General features: G+C 44.7%; 1 protein-coding gene across 3 annotated transcripts in view; it reads left to right on the top strand.

Moving 5' to 3' along the window:
* FAM20A (FAM20A golgi associated secretory pathway pseudokinase) overlaps window positions 1-15240 on the top strand; it is a 63435-nt gene extending 48195 nt beyond the window's left edge. Inside the window, exons 8-11 of one of the 3 annotated variants that reach the window (XM_066615141.1) lie at window positions 11-120; window positions 4483-4564; window positions 6411-6470; window positions 15209-15240. In XM_066615141.1, coding sequence (XP_066471238.1) covers window positions 11-120; window positions 4483-4564; window positions 6411-6470; window positions 15209-15212 — 256 coding nt within the window. In that variant the 3' untranslated portion in view covers window positions 15213-15240. Of the gene's footprint in view, window positions 1-10; window positions 121-4482; window positions 4565-6410; window positions 6471-9306; window positions 10030-15208 lie in introns of those variants that run through there. The other 2 variants (XM_066615139.1, XM_066615140.1) reach the window with 2 other exon arrangements.
* The last annotated feature ends 1201 nt before the right edge of the window (window positions 15241-16441 follow it).

Genomic DNA, 16441 nt, shown 5'->3' with positions numbered 1-16441 from the left:
TTTCTTGCAGGTGGGAAGTGAATCCTCTTTACTGCAGCACAGTGAAGGAGATTTATCCTTACAGCAGTGGCAGCCGACTACTCAATATCATTGACATGGCAATATTTGACTTCTTAATAGGTGAGTGGAAGTGGCCTAGTGTGTTAATTAATCTCATTAACTGGAGGTGCTATGTCTAGGTTTTGAATGTCCCTTGCTGTGTGGAAGCGAGCTGGCAAGGGAAATAATTTGGAGGTGCTGCTATGATCCTGAGGGCACAACCCTAACCAATATTCCAGCACTGACCTAGCCGAAATGCAGCTCCAAAGTAAGGTAACAAACATTCCCTTACCTTGAGGAGGCCCCTTGACTGCTTCCCACTGCAGGACGCAGCGCACGCCATATTGGCACAGCTATGTCAGTGCTGGAAAGTTGGTTAGGATTGTGCCCTGAGAGTGTCAGTGCTCTTAGATTATCCTCTTTCTAGCCTCAGTGGAATTTAAAAACATGAAGGTATTGTCTGCTAAAGTCATTTGAAGCAGAGCTGGGGTCTGTGTGAAGCTTCAACTGAGCAGGACCTCCTCCTGACACACACCATTCTGCCTCCCCAACAGTACCTGTTCTTTTCCATTGCCATAAACTGCTGTAGCTGAGCAGTTAAGAGTATGAGCCATGAGTGAGGAGTTTCTGGTTCAAATCTCACATCAGCCATGCTCTCCTGGGATGGCCTTGGATGAATCATGCTCTGTTGCAGCCTTGACACATCACATGTAACATGAGGATAATCACCGCAGTCTACCTCACAGGCTTGTTGTTAGTGAAGTTCTTTGAGCGCTTGGGAAATGTGGCATCTGAACACTCTTGTTGGATACTCCTCACTTCCACATACTGTGAGATATTCCAGGGGTAGCATAACTCAGGTTTCAGTTGTCTCTGGATGACAGAGAACTGGAAACTTATGACACTTTAGTAGCATTGGCTTTACATACAAATAGTCAAGCAGAGCACAAGTGGAAGAAAACAGCATGTGTGCTTCTGTTAGGTGACAGCAAATCTACTACCTGCCATCCAGTTCCTAGAAAGAGATAACCCTACATTGCAAGGTGCCTTTGGTTCCTCTTTCTCTCTCTGCTATTTCTATGCACACATGCTAGAAGAAGGTGGGATGAATCACCTTCCCCATATTCCCAGCCTGCTCCCATATGAATCTGCCTTAACAGTTAAGGTTAACTGGAGGCCCTTCTCCAAGTGCATATCTGTCAGAGTTAAGGCTGGTGATTGGAGAGAGGGCCTTCTCAGTTGTGGCCCCCTACATTATTTTATCTGGGAATTGATGGAACTCCCTCCCAAGGCATTAAGCTGCCTTAGGGCCCAATCCTATGCTCGGTGGCATGGCTCTGTGCCGCCAAGCACTGTTGCAAACATGCCATAAGGCATGTTTGCCAGCCTCACCGCTGGGCTCCCACTGGTGCTAGCCCAGCGCCGGCCGGTGCTGGCTAGCGTGGGACGGTCACCCAGCTTCCATAGCTCGGCTGTCTTCTGAACCGCTGAGCTGCGGAACGGTAGGCGGGGACAGGGGCAGGGAGGAGGCGTTCCAGGGAGGGGGGACACTGGCGGGGGGCAGAGAGAGGGTGGGGAGGAGGCGTGACGGGTAGGTGTGATGTGGGGAGGGGGGTGGGCTGGAGGTGTGTCTGGGGGAGGGATGGGAGACGGATCCGTGGAGCTCGACTCCACAGGATCCAGGGCGCTCGTGGAGGGCTCCGTGCCCTACACGAGCGCCTTTACCTAAAGTGTAAAGGTAAAGTGAGTAGCGCCATTGTGGGCTTACCTTACAAAAGTCCCCTTCTCCCAAGGCGCCTCCCACGGTAGCTCTGGAGGCACAGGATCTGGTGGCAGCCCTTCTTGGTGCTGCCAAGCCTGGGTGCCCCGGGCAGCTCAGGATTGGGCTGCTCATGATTATTAATGAGAGGTATATGCCCTATAAATGCATAAATTAAAAATTCTAATAGTTTTCTCCATTTCAAACATTCCAGTGAGATATCAGTACCCTGAGAACATCTCCTAGCAATCAACTCCCTTTCTAGAGATATCAGGTGCCCTTTATGGAACTTTAACATTTGTTCTTCAAATCTCAGACCGGAAGCAGGTGTAACATTAAGGCAAACCAATACTGATAGACTTGCTCACAATAATCTGACAGCAAACCCTAAAAGCAACATTCCCCTTCAAGTACCTAGTGTCTCTGCAGATACTACAGTAGGCTCAAGCTAATCAGGCACTCTTAAGTCCTATTGATTTCAGTGGGACAGTGAAGCACTTGCTGCCATTGATCAATGGGACTTGGAAATGCTTTGGGCTCGCTAGATCTCACATACCCTTCGGGAGTTAAAAGGTCAAGATCTGTCCTGATACATTAGAAATTATAGTTCTGTCAGAGGGAGATGTGAGCCATGTGTGGACAGGTTCCTAGCACCTCCCTGAGGCCTAGTAGAAGACCTTTATTCCCAGCCAGCTATGACCATTCAGAGTGCAATACCATGGTCTTTCGAGACTGAAGGTTGCCAACAATGAGACAAGAGAGAGCTGAGGCAGGGAGGAAGCAGATATCTAATCATGACTAAAGGTCGGTTGTGGCAGTGGCTATATAGTGGTTGAGCATTCCATTGAGAACCAGTGAACGTGGTGACCTGAGCCCACATGCTGATGCTGGTCCAAGAAAAGGTTTTATCTCATTATTGTATTTTACCCATAATGAATATCCAGTGTGGTACACTAATGGCGAAGGGCTGTGGATCAGTGGTGGAGGACATGCTTTGCATGGAGAGGGTCCCAGGTTCAACCCCTGGCATCTGCAGGTGCAGCAGAGAAAATTCCTGTCTGAAACTTTGGAAAGCTTCTGCCACCCTTTGTTGACCAGACTGACCTAGATGGACTGATAGTCTCTTCAATATAAGGCAACTTTCTATGATCTTGTCATTTTTGAGTGTGTGGGGGTTTTTTTTGGTTATACCACTGGTATATTTTATGTATTTCTGTGTTTCATATTTCCTTTGCTGTTTTCTCCCAAAATGAAAATAAAGTTTAAAAAACTTTCTATGATCTTAATATGGGGAATATATAACAGAATATATTTTTCTGCCTTTTCCCTGCAGAGCTCTTGTGTACCATTTTTAACATTTGCCATCTAATCCAGTTTGTGTTGTCCTCCCTCTCTCCCATCATCTGTCCTGAAAGGTCGGCAGGCATGACTTGCCACTGCTACATAGTATTCCTCCCTGACCCATTTCCCCCAAGAGCTTAGCTACAGAACCATTTGTGGCTGGGTGGAGGTCTGTGTGTCTCTCTTCTAAAATGTGTTCAGTTTTGTCTCCATTTTGATCTCACTATATGGCAAGGATACCTCCTCTCAAAAGAAACTGCATGGCTTTATTTTCTTGCTGTACCCTACCATGCATCCTTTTGGAATTCTTCAACTGTGATCTTGTTGGAAGACCACACATCCTGCTTTCTATGAACCTTGAGAATAGAGAGACTTGTTCTTGTTAGATGGAATTGTTGAAGAATTCAAGTGGTCAGGTAAAGGATCCTGCCTATATGACGAATAGCCTCTCCAGTAACAGTGGCAAAGGGCAATGGTGGCAAGAATAGCAAGTGCAAAAGCAGGCATCAGGGTGCCGTAGCTATGGGGGGGGGGCACAACACTACGTTTAGCACGGTGCCTCAATGCAGTGTAGGTAGCCCATCTCCCTAGCCATTGGAGCCATTCCTGGTAGTGAAAGCGGAGCAGAGCAAAGTGGGTCCCTTTTTGGGAGAAGGGCGGGATAAAAATAAAGTTTTATTATTATTATTATTTTAGCAGAGGTGTCTTCTCCGCTTTGCTCTTACCACCAGGAATGACTCTGACGGCAGGGGGGAGGGGCTGCTTACGTGGTACATTGAGGCACTGTGCAAAGCTTAGTGCTTTGCCCCCCCTGCAGCTATACTACTGGCTTCAGGTTCATCAAATGTCTTGGTATGTCCCCAGGTCCTAGTGGGGGCCTACCTTGATGACAGGAGCAGGCCTTGGGTGGTGCCCCACTTGGCCAACCCATCACCAGGCCATAGTCTCAGAAGGCCTGGTGGGAAACAGTAGATGATACAGAAAACACAACTTGAGCTGAGCTCAGACTATATGGCAGTATGAGTGCATGGTAAATATCCATCAGTGTGCACTACACCAGGCATATAGCTGCACTCTTCATATTCAACCTCACAAAGAGTGCTATGTTGTTCAAGATTGCCAAGAGCGTTGGAAACAAGTCGGTCCAAAGAAGAACAAAGCATAGTTGTCTCTCTTGCGTGGGGTTTTCTCATTCTATGAGATCAAAGCTGCAACTAAAATATTGATCTACAAATGACTATCATGTGCCTGAGCAACAAAAGAATGCCAAAGTGAGCCTTTGGGCCATTGGATTTGATGAGTGCTGGGGTCCCACTACAGGCTTTCTTTCTCTCTTTCAAAAGGTAATATGGACCGTCATCATTATGAGATGTTCACAAAGTTCGGGGATGACGGCTTTTTGCTTCACTTGGACAATGCACGAGGGTAAGAACCTCCATGATCTTCCCATAGGCTCTGGGAATCTAAGGGGAAAATAGGGAGTGTTTGGAATGACTAGTCACCTGTTTGTGTCACCTGCTAACTGGTAAGTTTGTGTCACCGGCTAATTGGTAAGAGGCACTTTTTCAAGTGGGTGCTCCTCTTTTATTTAGCAGGGGGAGAGTAACTGGCCCGCCTCACCCCAGCAGTGTCTTTTCTAGTGGCTGTCTGCTGGTGTTGCATCTTTTTTGATTGTGAGCCCTTTTGGGACAGGGAGCCATTAGTTATTTGATTTTTTTTCTGTAAACTGCTTTGGGAACTTTTTGTTGAAAAGCAGTATATAAATACTGTTATTTATTTACTTTATTATTATTGTAATTATAATAATTATAATTTTTTATTTTTATTTTGTTATTTATTTATAATATTTTTTATAATTATAAATATTTTATAATTTTATAATATAATATTTTATAAATATTATATAAAAATTATAATTATAAAAAAATAAATAACAGTAATTGTAATTATAATTATAATTCCCTCCTGGGCCCTTACCTAGGAATGTCCTCTGCAAATTAGGGCTAGTTGAGAGAATGCAGACTTGTATCTGTCTTAAAATGGTAGGCATCATTAGAGATGTTTGAAAAGGGTATTACTTTACTCCAAAGTAAGCCCATTGGGTTCAGTAAGGCTGTAAACCTATCTTACTCACTGGAAACAAACACTTCTAATCATGAGCCATCTGAATGATGCGTGTGAGAGTCTTCAGCTGGGGTGCAGTTCTTCCAAGGAACCCTTGGAACTATAGTTGTCCCAGGGTTTATACTTTTGTGACCCTCTGCTGCTGCTGCTCTCTACTCCTGGTTATATTTGAAATCTGTTGCTGCTCCAACTGTTTTTAATTTGTTTGTTCTAATTTTGTACATTTTGACTCTATGCTTTCATTGTTTTATGTGTAGTTTGATTAAATTTTGTAAGCTGTTTCAGGCATTTGCTTGGGCAAGGGAAAGGTGGGGTATACATTTTTTCAAGTAAATAGATAAATAGTTGGGAGGCAGGTGAGACTAAAGATATCCAATAGGGCAAGGTGTTCTCATACTGGTGGGTCACAACCCACCCATCAGTTTGTATAAAGCTTCCCCCATCCCTTTAAGGGGGAGGGGGAGGCAGCAACATGATCCCCAGTATCACATTGCTAAGAGGGGCGAGGGGGAGTGCTTTTGCTTGCTGTGGGCTTCTGCAAGCAGCAGGAGGTGCTGAGAGCCCCATGCAGCCCTCCACAGGGCTCCCCAGGGCTTAGAATGTTGAGAAACAGTGCACATACACCACTTCCGGTTTCGTGCTGCAATCAGGAGGTGGTTTGCGCACACTGTTTCTCAATATTCCAAGCTTTGGAAAGCCCTACGGAGAAGTCCACAGTAAGTAAAAAAGCAGCCCCCTCACCACCTTAGAGACGCAATCCTGGAGATCGCATCATTGCCCTCACTCCTCCCCTGCAAAGACTTACTTAGGGTGCAATGCTCCCTAAAAGTTTGAGAACCACTGCAGTAGGGCATTCTGTGACCACTGACAGAACTACAATTCACAGGATTCTTTACAGCCCCCCCCCCCTCGCATGCATATATAAAATTTACCTGCCCCAGCAGGCTTCCCTGCAAATGTCATGTGCTTAGGAAGGCTCTGGCCTTCCCGTGGGCAAGCCTGCTAGAAGCACTATTGCAAAGCGCTTTAATTTCTCAGTAGGACTGGGCTGAAAATTTCTGTATCTAGTGTGAAATCCACCTGTGAACCAAACAAAATATGATTTGACACATTTGTGTTTATTTTTGTTTGTATGTCATTCACATAGGTTTGGGAAGCATTCCCATGATGAAATCTCCATCCTGGCTCCACTTGAACAGTGTTGCATGTAAGTGCAAGCCATTTTTCATTAGTGGAATTCACCTGAAAAGTCACATGATAGGTACAGTCTGGCTTGTTCTGGCCAGGAAACTAATACAACTATAATGGTGAGAGTGAGATAATACTGTGCCCCATCCGACACGTGTTCGTTTGCAACCAGTGAAGTCTGCACCTGTTTCCAGGAGCCCTTCCCATTTGCGAAACTTACCAGTGCGTTGAGGGTGGCAGAGAGGGCTCCTGATCACTGCAGAGGGTGGCCCTCTGAACTCTAGACTACTGCTAGGCATGCTTATAGTATCCAGGATGCCAGAACCTATTGAGAATACATTTCCCATGTCTTCTGGTTTCACTTAACACTATTGTGCCTGCTCGCATCATGGGCCAGGGATACTGGATTCCCCCTCCCACCCAATTGGGAGTTCACATCATTTTTCTGACATCTACAACAGTGTGTGGTGGCCCACAAATGAGTTGTGATCTAAATTTTTGGTGAGTTGCAGGGCCGGCAAAACCTGAAAGCGGCAAGGGTGTCTGGGGCACGTGCCTTGTGGCTTTCAGGTGTGTAATCACCTTTGTTGGCTGCATCATCTTGTGCTTCAGAATGCTTTGAGGCTTTGCATTCTGGAGCACTACCTGGACGGGGGGGCAAGGCATGATAGGGTGCAACGTGACCCCTGCTGCTGACAAAGTGGGTCGTGAAGGTAAAACATAACCGCTGGCCTAGAAGATTTCTGACAAAATAATTCAATTTCTCCATATTACTGGAGCAGGCTGGGATGGGGGGTACCCATTGTTCAGGATGACATTCCAGGTACACATGGACTTCCAGGTTTGGATGTGCACCGAATGCACATCCATTCTCCTTTAAGCTTTCTGTCTGTCAAAACTTAAGGAATAGAGATGTGTCTTGATTCCCAATTGATTTTAACATCTTCTAAAGAACTGAAAGATCCTGAACTTCATCAGTTACATTTCTGTCCCCTTGCAGCTATTAGGGGGCTGCTCATAAATTGTACCGCCCAAATCCTTTCCAGGCTATTTCTTTTATTAAGTCATATAAATCCAGAGCTGGCCCCTAAAGAGCAGTGGCAAGGGTTATTCATCCTTGGGGTTTCTCTGTCCACCACATCTACCTATTTCCATCATATTACCTTCACATTTCAACACATCCCAATGTCAATAGCATCCACTCAGGTCATACAGCTAGACTGAGCCTCCTGGTCGAATTTCAAGAGCCATTATTCACACCTTCTCAGACTTTTAGTTATAATTATAGGGATGCCAATAAATCTTTTCAGCGAATTCCAAGTCGTGCAATTTAAATTGACTCTTGCTCCTACCTCACCTGAAATAATGACCTCTCTCAGCCACAAACTTTGACTCTTTCAGAATTTCAAATGCCATCAGGATGTGGCCTGCAGCCGATTCCTTTTTAGGCTTCAAGCTAATCAATATAGCATAAGCCATTTATTTTATTTTCTGAAGGTAGTTGAGTTCCATGAATATGCACTCTGCCATTAGGCATAGGGGACTGCTTCCGCAGGTTGTAAAACTTCCACCACCACCCCTATCCCAACTACTTACAAGCTGAACCAGCTCCTGGAGGGAGATATATTTTATATTCACTTGCCAATTGTAACATCCCTCTTAGGAAAAATAATGTGTGCCACTCCCCCCAACCCATCTGTTTGGGATTTGCGACAGCCATATCCTGGCACTGGTCTCCCACAGGATTTTTTTTTATAATGAATCAGCGTGCAAGGGCTGAACTATGCATTTACCACAACATGCTGTTCTTGGGGCTTCTCATCAAGGGAACTACTGCTTATTTCAAGTGTGCTGCTTCACAGTCAAAATCTGCACCCTGTAAGGAGCAGACTCTCAAAATCAATGCACCGTCCCCTGCTGGGGCTTACGGACTTCGCAGTACACCTGCCTGCAAACCGTTCTTTGGGAGGTATACAATACTACCCTCTTCAGCAGTACAGTTGTTCAAAAATGTCTGTTCAGACATGCTCGCTCTCGTCTTTCAGCTGTTTCTTGCACTGGTGTTTAAATTTACATGCCCTGGCATTGCTTCCTGTTCTGTTGGATTGTTGTTAGTGTGATTTCTTATTGTTTGCAACACGTCATCAGGCACCTTGGTGGTCCCTTAAATGAACTGATGCATATGTATTTTAAATTGTTCAGTTCTTCAAACAGCTATCCAATTGCATTAGGCTACTAATTTTGACCATATGAAACCACCTTCTGCCCGGTATGACCAGGATGAGAGACAGCAGCTTTTGAAGGATTCAGGCAGAGGTCTTTTGCAGTCCTCTTAGCCAGGGGTGCTCAAACTTTCAACTTTAGGGATGCTGGACCTTTAAAATTGTGTAGGAGAGATAATTTCAGCAGGTGCAGCTTGTCATCTGTGGGATGACAAGTTGCACCTGCTGAAATTCTCTCTTCTATACACTTGTTAAAGGTCCAGCATCCCTAAAGTTGAAAGTTTGAGCACCCCTGCTCTTAGCCAAGGTCTTTTAAGGTGGAAATCCCTAGGGCTTGAAGCTAGGACATTCCACAGACAAAGCATAAAATCTACCACCAAGTCATATTCCCTGCCTACATGCAATGCACATGCTGTTTTTATTACCTCACCACTGAGTACACAGAACCAGTCCCTGAACATCTGGAAGGACAACGAAAGAGGTCCCAAGTCAGAGGGTGGGGTTCCCAGCATCTTGATTATTAAAAATAAGTCTTAGCTTCCATCCATTTCTAAGCCATAGAGACCTGTGGCTGTGCTGTGTGTGTTTTGCAGAAAGTTTGATGGTATCTGTGGGTTGTGTCCCCCTCTCCAGCATAAAGAAGTCAACATTGTCACGACTGCAGCTCTTAGCTCAACCAGATTACAGGCTCAGCGATATCATGCGAGAGTCCTTGCTTCAGGATTGCCTCGGCCCTGTACTCACAGAACCCCACCTTTTGGCACTGGACAGGCGGCTAAACATAATCCTGAAGGCAGTGGAGACCTGCATAGCGACCAGCGGAGAGGACATAGTTGTGGCTGATGCGAGGCCCCTGGAGACACCTGCCTTTGACAGAGTGATGCAGCCAAGCTAGAATTCTGGGGAACAGCTGGAACCTGGACTTTAATTTTTGACCATTTCCCCCTACTGAGTAAGACTGCAATTGTCAAAGGGAAGGTTTCAAAATCACAACTACACTGCTGCTACGCAGACAGTAAAAGCTGCTGCGTCAACATCCAATGTTAGCATATTTATATATTTGAGCCTTGCCCTCATCACAAGTTAGCCTTGTGCCTCTTCTCCTAGAGACCAGCAGAAGAGCAAGGATCCTCTACCTCAGGGGTTCCCAAACTGGTGGGTCTTCTTGAGCCACCAGAGGAACCAGAAATGGGCCATCCCTCTTTAAGGGGAACGGCCCAGGAATGGGTCACTGAGAGAGCACCACAGCAATCACAGCGCTGCAGGGACCCAGGGGTAGTTTATTGTATCTGGAGGTGACCTGAAGCCTCCTGGAGGGTCCCTGAGACTTGCAGCCCCCTCTGTGACCCTCTGCATATCTGCAATGAGCTCCAATCTGCTATCAGAGCTCACTTTTGGTTTGCAATTGCACAAACTGGAAGTCAGCTCCAATAACAGATTGAAGCTCAGTACAGTAGCATAGAGGGTTGTGGGGAGGGGGGAGGCTGTGAGCCTCAAGGACCCTTCAGGAGACCCCCAGGTATGGTAAACTGCCCCTGGGTCTCCACAGCGCCGTGATTGCTGCAGCACTATCGGGACCACCCCACGCTCTCACAACAACTCACAGTGGTCCCAGTGCCCTCAGAGGACTTTGGGAACTGCTGCTCTACCTGCAAACCATGCTCTTAGGATGTTGGGTTGCTCTACAGACTCTGACTTGGTCCTTGGTAATGCAGGGAACCATGGTTAGACCCTAAATAGTGGGGGGAATGACAGAGAAGCATTTGCTTAAGACATTTGGGTCTGCATCAAACTTTAGGACTGTTTGGCACGGTAGAATGCAGGATGCCCAACTCAAGGAGCATTGCAGCTCTAAGATCTCAGTTCCACATAAAGGCCAAGAGGAGGCATTCAGAAATGATGGTTGGTTTCAATTCGTCTCCTGGTTAGTCTTGTATGTAAAGATGGCAGAAGCAACAAGTTGCAGCACAGAAGAGAGCTTTACACCTAAGAGATGCTATTGATGCTACAAATACAACCAAACCCAAGCTCTTTGAAAGGTATACGGTTGCAATTCTAAGCACAGTTACAAGAAAATAAGCACCACTGAAAGTAGTGACTTGTTTCTGAGTAAACATTTATCAGATTGCACTGTTCAGACTTTTCACTTTCAGTCTAAGGATCAATTTAGAACCATTGGTGCACACTGTGTGCCTTCAGTTGGTTTCCAAAACAGCAAAGAGGAATAGTCAGTAGTGACATGGAGGCTTTTCCTGCATGAGGGTATTTCAAGTGGTGGCATATTACAGCTGCTACTATATGAAGGTGCCAGTACATGAAAGATTTCCAGCCACTCACTTGGCAACCATAATGTAATTAAGAGACTAGAGTCTTCAGAGACAATTTAGTCCAGGGCTGTCCAACTTGCTTCATACAGTGGGCCAAATAGCATTTATGGTGCCTGCTGATGGTTGGAAGTGATATCATTAGAGGAAGTGATGGTGTTAAGCAGGTCATGACAAGAAGTTAGCATTTTTTTTGCCAGTTAGGAACTCATTAATTACAAATGACAGAAGAGAAAATGCACAAATCTTACTATTTTCAAGATATTGGAGAGCCCAATCATCATGCAGGCTGCCTTTTCAGCAATGAAAACCACCTGATGGTGGTGCTGGGAAAGCCCAAGGGCTGCATCTAGCCTGTGGTCCTTATATTTGACACCCCTGATCTAGTCTCTCAGTACCACAGGGGACATGTAAACCTCAGAATGCTTCCTTTTCCCCTTAGCTGTAGCTGTAGCATAGTCAGTACAGCTACATCAAAAAGATCTGTTTGAATGTGGGAACTCAAGTCTCTCCTATGGTGGCCATAAAATGTGGCCAGGCAAAGATAATTGGAATAATGGTAGGAAAGGCAAGAGGTTAAGAGTACAGACAGGCTAAGATCCTGAAATAGAACTCAAGCACTGCTTGTTAATTTAGTGTGCCTATTGGAAAGCCTCTATGCCATCAACTTACCACTATGGCCAGATTCCATCAGGATGGAGCCTGAAAGTGTTGCATCCAGAAAATGCCCACAGGAACAAGGGCTGCAAGATCATTAACAGAAGATGACAGAAGTTCCAATACATTGCAGGGTGGTGTAGTAAAATGCAGATTTAGCTTGATTTTTCACTCTCCATCCAGTTAGTTTTTCTACTTGTCTGCCCACAGAATTGTTACCTGAGAATCTTTGGTTCCTCTAGTTTCTTGAGGACTCATTCTTGGTGTTAGTTGTAACTGGAGTGTTTTTGAGGGTGATGGAATACACTGTCTTATTCTATTATTTAAGATATATAACCTGCCCATTTCTCCCTATTGGGATTTTGCTCAGGCATATGTACAGTGGCACTATTAGGCGGTTGGGAGCTGAAAGCCAGCGATGAAAATAGGTTCAGGGCTGAGAGGGATTTTAAGCCAAGCTCTACCTGGGTGCATTGGACAATTATCATGAATATTGTGATTCTATTGGTTTTGCTTTAGCCAGATGTAACAGCCTAACTATCCCTCATGCTAAACTCCTGTGCTGAGAGGACAGTGTTCTTTTAGAAGGGTACAAATATTGCTATACCAATGACTGGAAAATTTAGGCCATGCGTTTTGACTGGTGCCCCGTATTGAACTACACCAACAACCAAATTTACACCAGTGGCATATCCCAGTTTTTAAAATGTTTGCCACCTACCCCAAATCAATACAGTTGCATCATATGCATACCTGATTCCATGGTGTAGCTAAGGGGGTGCAGGGGTAGCAGTTGCATTGCGCAACATGCTTTAGGGGAAGAACAAGCTAAGCTTAACATTAGTGGTCAAAATTCTGAAAACCTTGCTATATACAAATATCATTATGTTATATATCCTTGGAAAGGTAATTTAATGCTGAATGCAATGAAAGTGCATTGGAATATTTCTATTCTATCAAAAGTTATGGCCAATTAACCAGAAAATGAAAACTAAATTCAATTTGATTTTGTCATTGGAGGGGGGGGCTACAAAATCTTTTTTGACCCCAGGGATCAGATAGATGCCTTAGCTGTGCCACTGGCTGGGAGGAGGCAGAAGAGCAAGTGGGTGGCGAGCTGCTGGGGAGAGGAGGTGGGTTTCCCCAGATGTTCACTCTTTTTAAAAGCCCAGGCATGACATCATTTCTGGTTGTGACATCACTTCTGGGGCATCATTTTGAGCTCAGCACTGGGTTACACAATCATTAGCTACACCACTGATCTAACTTCTGTGAATTCAGCTATATGTACTTGGTAGAAGAGAGAGAAACAATTCATACAGTGCAGGCAATTGTGCCCATTTCACACAATGAATGTATACCCTGGAGTGACTGCAAGACTAGAGACGTGGATCTGCTGTTTCCTTTTGGTCTCAGTTGTCATGTACTTCAATAGCATGATTCTGGTTTTAACGAGTACATTTTTTTTAATTTAAGAGATTTTCAAGGGTAAATTTTAGTACACACTATTTTCACTTATGCACTCACTTTTGAGTCTAACCCGTGCATAAGATGTGATCATAATGTAACTGCTTACCAAGCCCATCCACGATAAATATCAGCATGCAATAAAACTACAGTGAGGATTTTTCAAATTCAAGTTTCTGACAACGTGACACATACCAATGCAACCAAAATAAGCCATCTCTACATATTGCACGAACCCTTCTACTTGCGTAACTGCCAAGACTGACTGGCTGCTGGCAACCTTTGTGCACATCCGCCTGCAACACTACCTTGCTAAATATTTTTACCAGAAGGTGAAAGGAAACTGATCCAGTTCTTTCAGCAGCATTGGTCAAGTTGCATCAATGCAGGCTGATCCTGTAACAACCACCCAACAGAGTAACCAACTCAATTGCAAATCCTTCATTTGAAATTTCTCTGTATAAGCTCCATGGAAAACAATGAAATCTACTTTCCATTTTCATCTTGGCTTTCAGCAGTGGAATTTCAACTCTGAATGGGTTTTACTTTTTATCTCTTATTTATTTGAACATTGTGATAGAGCACCCTCTACTGATGGCTTTCAGGCAGAACAGGTCACTTTTATGGCTAGGATTTGCTTAGTCTGGGGCCAGCATATGTGTTATTTTGTGCAGAGAGGCTATCCTAATACAAGGAAAAGGGCCCTTTTATGGGCTCTAGTTTTGGTGTACTCCATCCTTCTACATACTCAATGACATAGAAAAAGTTACAAATCCAAACTTTCCCTAAGCTGTCAGTTTTCTGAACAGGCTTGATCCAGAGCCAATTTCACAAGTAACATGAGCAGAGAAAGCTAAGCTCCTACACAACAGTATTAAGCTGCCTTGTTAGTCATTAACCATAATGACAACTCCCAATAAATCACATTATGAGTGAAAACTCTGGTATTTTAAGCCAGATACCAAAGCAAAACAATTCCGCCTTATGGCAGAGTTTTGAAATAGAGTCCAATTTCTTCTGTTGCTCAATATTTGACCAGCAAAGTGTGAAGCTCAATTCATACACATTTCATATGAACTTTGAGAAAACCATATACTATTATGAACTATACTAACAAGGACCATTCTATGGCTATACTGTATTACAGTTCCTCTCAACCAGTGGTACGGATCCCACCAGTGGTACTTGAGGTGATCACGGGACCCCTGCCACCCTGCATTGAGAGCAGGAACGTGACACAGCAAACAGCTGTAGGAGCCTCAGCTTGGCAGGCAGAGCTCCAAAGCATGCTTTTCCACAGTTGAAAAAGCCACCCTGTCTACCCTGAGCGTCTTTTGTCATGTCACATCTGGCCTTCCGACCTAGAAGTAATCATCAGATGAGGTGGTACTTCCAGTGGTACGTCAAATAGGTGTACCATGTGGAGTGGAACGGTGGAAGACAAGTGTTGAGAAACACTGCTATATGATTATTTTCAACAGGTGAGGGGCAGCAAGGAAGGACACCAATTTTTAAGTATGTGTTAATTTCTGTACTTACATTCTCCCGGGGGTTTCTTATGCAGGCCACTGACCTAAAAATTTTGGGGGAAAAACAAGGTTACAGTATACACATCTTCCTTGGAATACGTTCCACTGGCCTTCAAAGTAAACATACCCTGAATTACACCATTAGGCTTCAGCGCTCGCTGTATTTTAAATCTTCATGGCTATTTCCTTTTGCCTCTCTTCAATCTCTTGTCCCACTCCCATCACTCCATTTCACTTTGTATTGAAATGCATTGTGAAAATAACTCCTCCTCTGACTTGGACATGCCCATTTGGGTCAAGAAATCACGTTCCAAACAGTGTGAAGTCTCTCTAGAAACGCTAACCATTAGACCTGCCCGTTATAATTTCGGCTCTCCCAGAGCCACTCTTTCAGCAGCACCACTTCTGCCAAGCAGTGCATTGTTTTGCAGGCCACCTCTCAGCTGCTGGGTTGTGAAGTGATGCCTCAGAACAAGCAGTGCTGCTGAAAAGGTGGCCATGCTCTCCTATCCCTTGAAAATATCATGATTTGTATGTTTCCTCTTCTGTCATTTGCAGCTGATGACTTCCTTCATGAGAACAAAGTCCTTATTCCTGGCTAACATCTGCTAAATGACATCACTTCCTGCTTAAGTATGTAACTTCCAGCCCTCAGAAGCAGTGGCATCACTAGGGTTTGCATCACCCAGTGCGGGAGGCCACCACACCGCCCACAAGCAGTGGGTGGGGAAACACCCTGGGTGGTGGGCATGGTTATTGTACCATCAACCTGCTTCCACTGGTTTTTTGGCTGTACCCTTTGATAGAACACAGATATTTCAATGCGGTTTGTTTCATTGCATTCTGCATGAAATTACACATTGATGTATAACATGATGGTATTATTCATCCAAACTGCAATTTTAGTCACCCTGGTGTCAGCCCCCCCCCCCCCGTGTCAACTTTCTAACACCTTATTGCAGCAGTTCTCAAACTTTTAGGATTGGGACCTACTTTTTAGAATGACAGTCTGTCCAGGACCCACCAGAAATGTCATGGCCAGAAGTAACATCAAGCAAATTTACCCCCACCCCACCAAAAATCAGTAAGGTTTTCAGCTCTAATCAGCACTCAGTTCAATTTAACTTCTCTTTAAATCACTATCAGGATCCACCTGGCTTTGCAAGTCTAAAAAAGAAAAAAGTTCACCTTAAGAACATAAGAACATTCCCACTGGATCAGGCCATAGGCCCATCTTGTCCAGCTTCCTGTATCTCACAGCACCCCACCAAATGCCTGAGGGAGCACACCAGATAACAAGAGACCTCATTCTGGTGCCCTCCCTTGCATCTGACATAGCCCATTTCTAAAATCAGGAGGCTACACATACACATCATGGCTTGTAACCTGTGATGGATTTTTCCTCCAGAAACTTGTCCAATCCCCTTTTAAAGGCATCCAGGCCAGATACCATCACCACATCCTGTGGCAAGGAGTTCCACATACCAACCACACACTGAGTAAAGAAATATTTTCTTTTGTCTGTTCTAACTTTCCCAACACTCAATTTTAGTGGATGTGCCCTGGTTCTGGTATTATGTGAGAGTGTAAAGAGCATCTCCCTATCCACTCTGTCCATCCCCTGCATAATTTTGTATGTCTCAATCATGTCCCCCCTCAGTCGTCTCTTTTCTAGGCTGAAGAGGCCCAAACAATCATAGCCTTTCCTCATAAGGAAGGTGCCCTAGCCCCATAATCATCTTAGTCGCTCTCTTTTGCACCTTTTCCATTTCCACTATGTCTCTTTTGAGA

This window comes from Tiliqua scincoides, chromosome 2, assembly GCF_035046505.1.
Source record: "Tiliqua scincoides isolate rTilSci1 chromosome 2, rTilSci1.hap2, whole genome shotgun sequence".
NCBI lineage: Eukaryota > Metazoa > Chordata > Lepidosauria > Squamata > Scincidae > Tiliqua > Tiliqua scincoides.
This window is presented reverse-complemented; position numbering and strand designations above follow the sequence as displayed.